At 36.5% G+C, this 4788-nt stretch overlaps 1 protein-coding gene across 1 annotated transcript in view; it reads left to right on the forward strand.

Moving 5' to 3' along the window:
* The window catches only part of IMPAD1 (inositol monophosphatase domain containing 1), a 34552-nt gene extending 30048 nt beyond the window's left edge, over positions 1-4504 (forward strand). The window contains exons 4-5 of the mRNA XM_012661462.1: positions 1891-2052; positions 3563-4504. Coding sequence (XP_012516916.1) covers positions 1891-2052; positions 3563-3834 — 434 coding nt within the window. The 3' untranslated portion in view covers positions 3835-4504. The remainder of the gene's footprint in view (positions 1-1890; positions 2053-3562) is intronic.
* Positions 4505-4788: the final 284 nt, after the last annotated feature.

Below are 4788 nucleotides of genomic sequence, written 5' to 3' on the forward strand. Positions count from 1 at the left end.
CTATTGTTTGTCTTTTCTGAGTAGTTGCTTTTTGTTTGATGTCATTCCTTTCGTATTTTGTTGTTTGTTTATTTTTAATCATGTTGGAATATTGGTTTATAGTTTTCCTCTGCATTGTGGAAATTTTCAAGTACCCTGAAATGTTTTAATCTGCACTCTGTATGTTTTCTTTTTGTATTTTAAAAGCGACATTGCAGTTTTATATTTCTTTCATATTTGGGCCAGCTACTGAGGAAATGATGAGAGAGTGGTGGCAGGAAGGGAGGTGGACAGTTCCAAGTCCAGGAGCTTTCTTTTCTGTTAGTGTGAGGAAGGCTTTATCTTTATTATCATGGACCCCCATTTGTTTTCAGATTTCTTTTTTCTTGTTTGATCTTATTTTGTTTCAGTAAGACCCCTATGTTCAGTCCTTTACTTCTCTTTAGCTCTAGTTGCTGCCTTCTAAATAACCAAAGATGTCTTGTGTCATCATTCCCACTTTGTTTCCCCCCACCTCCAGGTGTTCTCAAGACAACTTCCTGGTCCCGTGTCTTCTCCAAACCTCTTCTCAATGCTTTTGTTGCCAAGTTTCAGGTCTACTTTCAATAGTTCCCATTTTAGATGGGACCTTTTTCTTCTGGGGAAAAGTCTTGGCTGATAGTATCTAAGTTCTACCAGCACTGAGTTCTCTGGCCTCTTGGCACCTCTGTGAAGGTCCTGCTGTAATCCTCACACTGGGGTCAGCTTCAGTGCTTGTTCTGCTGATCTTCAGTGTTTACTCCCCTGCTTTATCCTACATTAGAGCTGATAGCTCTCCTCTGTCTCCTACTTACTCTGTAGGTATAGATCATGAGTGTTTCTATTTGCTCTCCTTGTTGCTGTGTGCAGTTTTTACAAGGAGGTATGGAAGAAGTCTAGGAGACTGCCATCATCTTTGAGGAGCTCAGAGACCCAGACTCTGCTAATTTTTTTGATTTTTTTTTCTGCAGCCAGGAATAAGCTGGTGATGCAACAGCTTTCATTGCTAGCCATGGTGGACTATATTTTATCCCATAGTGAGTGACTGCTAGAACAACAGTCTAATTGGGATAATTCTGAGTAAGTTTGTTTTCTTGTATAGTTTGACAGTGAAGAAAACTTATAAACTGAGAACATCTGAAGCCATCTCTGACATCCCCTCCCCTTTTTAAAAATTCTGTTCTATTTTGAAATCTAAGTCTTTCTCTTTTTATACACTCTGATAAAGCTGATGTGTAAACCTGATTCACTTACCTCTCTAACACTGTTTTCTGTTTATAAAGGTACTTAGGAGATTGAGCTAATGTGCAAATAATTGAAACCATGACTATATTACCTCAGAAGTAGAGGTAATATAGGAGGAAAATGAAGTTTAAAATTTGAATTAGTCAGGGAAGTTACTTGTGCTTATGTTACAGGTTCTGTTCCCTAGGAATCACACTTTGAGATGGAGATTAGCTTTAGGATGTTTATTAATTAGGGCGTGCTCTTGGGGTTAAAGTTATGGAAGGGAGGGGAGGAAGCTGTATAGCCGCAACGAGAAGTTGAGTTGCAGTGTGGTCCCACTGGAGACTCAGCCGACACCCAGTGGGGAGCTCTGGAGCATGCGAATCCTTAAGCCAAACATTTAATAGCCATTATCTCTGGCTGGGCAGAATTACATGGCCTTTTTTAGTGTTGTCTTAATACATGTCTATTTTAATGTAAAAAGAAAATATATTACTTTTGTACTCAGAAAAAAGATAAAACTTTCTGTTTTAGAAAAAAAATGCAAATAATTTTTTAGAAGAGGACATTTTGTCAGTCAGTTGGTACTTTGAATTCCGAAAAGTATAAGTAACTTTTAGTTTTAAAGCTTTAGTTCTATTAATGGATGTTATCTTTGCTTTTCAGCTTGGGCAATGGTAGACGGTGGTTCAAATGTGAAAGCCCGCTCTTCCTACAATGAGAAGACCCCAAAGATCGTTGTGTCTCGCTCCCATTCAGGGATGGTCAAACAGGTTGCTCTTCAGACTTTTGGAAACCAGAGTACCATTATCCCAGCTGGTGGTGCTGGTATGTTCCTATTTCCATGTGATTCCCAGAGACTGTTACTGACATGATCAAGGCTATGTTGGGAGACCGATTTGCTTGTCCCATGCTAGGGAAGAAAGTGAGAAGGAGTGGAGTGTACTCTCAAGGCAGGCTTGGTCTCCTACTTGGGTGGGATTTCAGTCACACTGGCCTCCTTGCAGAAAGAAACAATCTCACAACAGTGATTTCTCTTCCTCAAATACTACAAAAGAATCTTCCCATCAGTGATACACCATCAGTGATTGCATTTTATACAATGCGATTTCAAAACAATTGCCCTGTTAGTTTAACTGTGGGAATATCAGAGACAGGAAGAACAATCAAGCACTTAAGACAGATGCTTCCTTTGACAGAAGGATACCAGGAGTCATCATAGGTGTTATTGGAATTACTAATCCCTGAGTCACTTTTAACACCCCTGAACTCTTCAACTTGCATGTCTAGGATGAGTGAGAGTAGTGCCCACCTAGCTTACTGTTTATTCTGCACTACTGTATTACCTAATTATAGATCAGACGTCAGCCCAGTTTTTCTGAAAGAGACAGATAGTATTTCAGTCCTCATGAGCCATATACAGTCTCTATTGCATACTATTCTATTCTTTAATTTTTTTTTAACCACCTTTTAAAAATATTTTTAAAAAATTTTTATCTTGAGAACTTACAGTCACAGGCCATGACCTGAATGTGGCCCAAGGGGCTATTTGATGACTGTTGTTATAAATACTATTTAACATGTCAGAAGTGTTTTAATTCAGATAAATAGCAAGTTATGGGCCAGAAAACACTTATATTGGAAAACCTTTCAACACAGTAATAAAGGAAGATGTTAACAGTTATTAACTTTTAAGACTAATAGTTTTAATTTGCTGATTCCATATATATATCTACCTTCCTTAACGTGGCTTCATTATTTTCTTATAGACTCTCTGTTAGGTTGGTTAGGAAAGGTATGTCCAAAATTCCCAGTAGAGATGAGATAAACTGGATTCTAGACCCAGTTTCTTCAGCATTTGTTTTATTTTATTTTTTACATTTTGCTTCATTACGAAAAAGGACTTAGGGTGGTAGTATTAAACTTTTTGTTCTCATCTTTCAAATCAAGCCTGCCTAGATGTTTAAGTGAAACTCATAGGTGTCATATGTCATTCGATAAAAAAATAGCACATACTATATGTGTCCTTCCATAGAAAACAACTACAAAGTAGATTTAAATTTAAAAACTTACACGCATATATTGGTTACACTTGAGACTAGCTTAATAAGTTACTTTGCAGTGTATTTTTGCTCTGTTGAGTTTAATGTTTATACTGTTACTTTATTTTTTTTTAATTTGAAATTATTTTAAACTTAGGGAGCAGTTGCAAAGACAGTACAACAAGCATTTGCACACCCTGTCCTGTTATTTTTAACAATGCACTTAATCAAAAAAGTATGCTACTTTCTTAAAATCTTTTGAACAATAACCTAAACTCTGTGTTTATCTTTCATAGGTTATAAAGTTTTAGCACTCTTGGATGTGCCTGATAAGAGTCAAGAAAAAGCTGATCTATATATCCATGTGACGTACATCAAAAAGTGGGATATATGTGCTGGCAATGCCATCTTAAAAGCCCTGGGAGGGCATATGACTACCCTGAGTGGTGAAGAAATCAGTTATACAGGTTCAGATGGCATTGAAGGGGGACTCCTTGCTAGTATCAGAATGAACCACCAGGCTCTGGTCAGAAAACTGCCCGATCTAGAAAAGACAGGACGTAAATAAGCGTAACTGATTATAGGGTGCCACTGTTCCAGAGCTGAAATGCTTAGCCTGAAACGCTGGAAGCTTCACAGGATTGGTGGAGACTATGCACGGTTAAGGCCATCCCAAACTTTTTAAAGTATTTATGAAGCATCAGAGACTTATTTTCCCTATAGTAGGATGCAAGATCAGGGAAAATGGGTTGCTTCGTGTCTCAAGTATTGTCTTTATTTTTGAGACTATTTTCGTACAGTTGTCATACACAGGCGCATATATATATTTGTGAATTAAAATCTATAGCCTAGTCTACACTGTTATGAGTCACCATTTTCACACATCATGATTCTTCACTATTTGTTAGTAGTTTCATGTAGAATTGGGCTGAAGGAAAGATTGATTTTGTGTAGATGTTTAACTTTATATCTCACTGAAAATAAAATAATTGGGAATTTTTACCTTTAGTTTGGATGGAAAGCACAAGAAGCCACATGTTTATTAATATGCAACACAGGTTGTATTTATGTTACTGAATATTCTATGTATTGAAATAGTAAAGACTTAAATTGGTTTTTTCTTTGAAAATTTAATAACAGATTCACCAGCTAGTAGACAATATATGATGAATTTGCATTGTAATCATAATTTCTCTATGTGTGTGAGTGTGTTTTGTTTTTATAAAAATTGCGTTTGTGCTGATTGGTTCAACATTTCTGCCATCTTGCTGTTGATTTTCATTTTCCCTGTGGAAGAAGCATGGTTCCATCCTTTCTCTTCTCACCAACATTTTAGTCTTTAACTCGTAAGGTTTGGTTTAAGGTTTCAAGTTTAGCACTATGATTTTGGTACATTTTCTCATCCGGAATAAAATACGCTATAAGACACTATAAGAATATAAACAATTCTATTATAATTGAAAGTTACTTGACATTATATGAATTGAGCTAGCTTTCATTATTTTCAAAAACTTTGTTTTAG

The sequence above is a fragment of the Propithecus coquereli genome, unplaced genomic scaffold (genome assembly GCF_000956105.1).
Source record: "Propithecus coquereli isolate 6110/MARCELLA unplaced genomic scaffold, Pcoq_1.0 Scaffold71, whole genome shotgun sequence".
Taxonomy (NCBI): domain Eukaryota; kingdom Metazoa; phylum Chordata; class Mammalia; order Primates; family Indriidae; genus Propithecus; species Propithecus coquereli.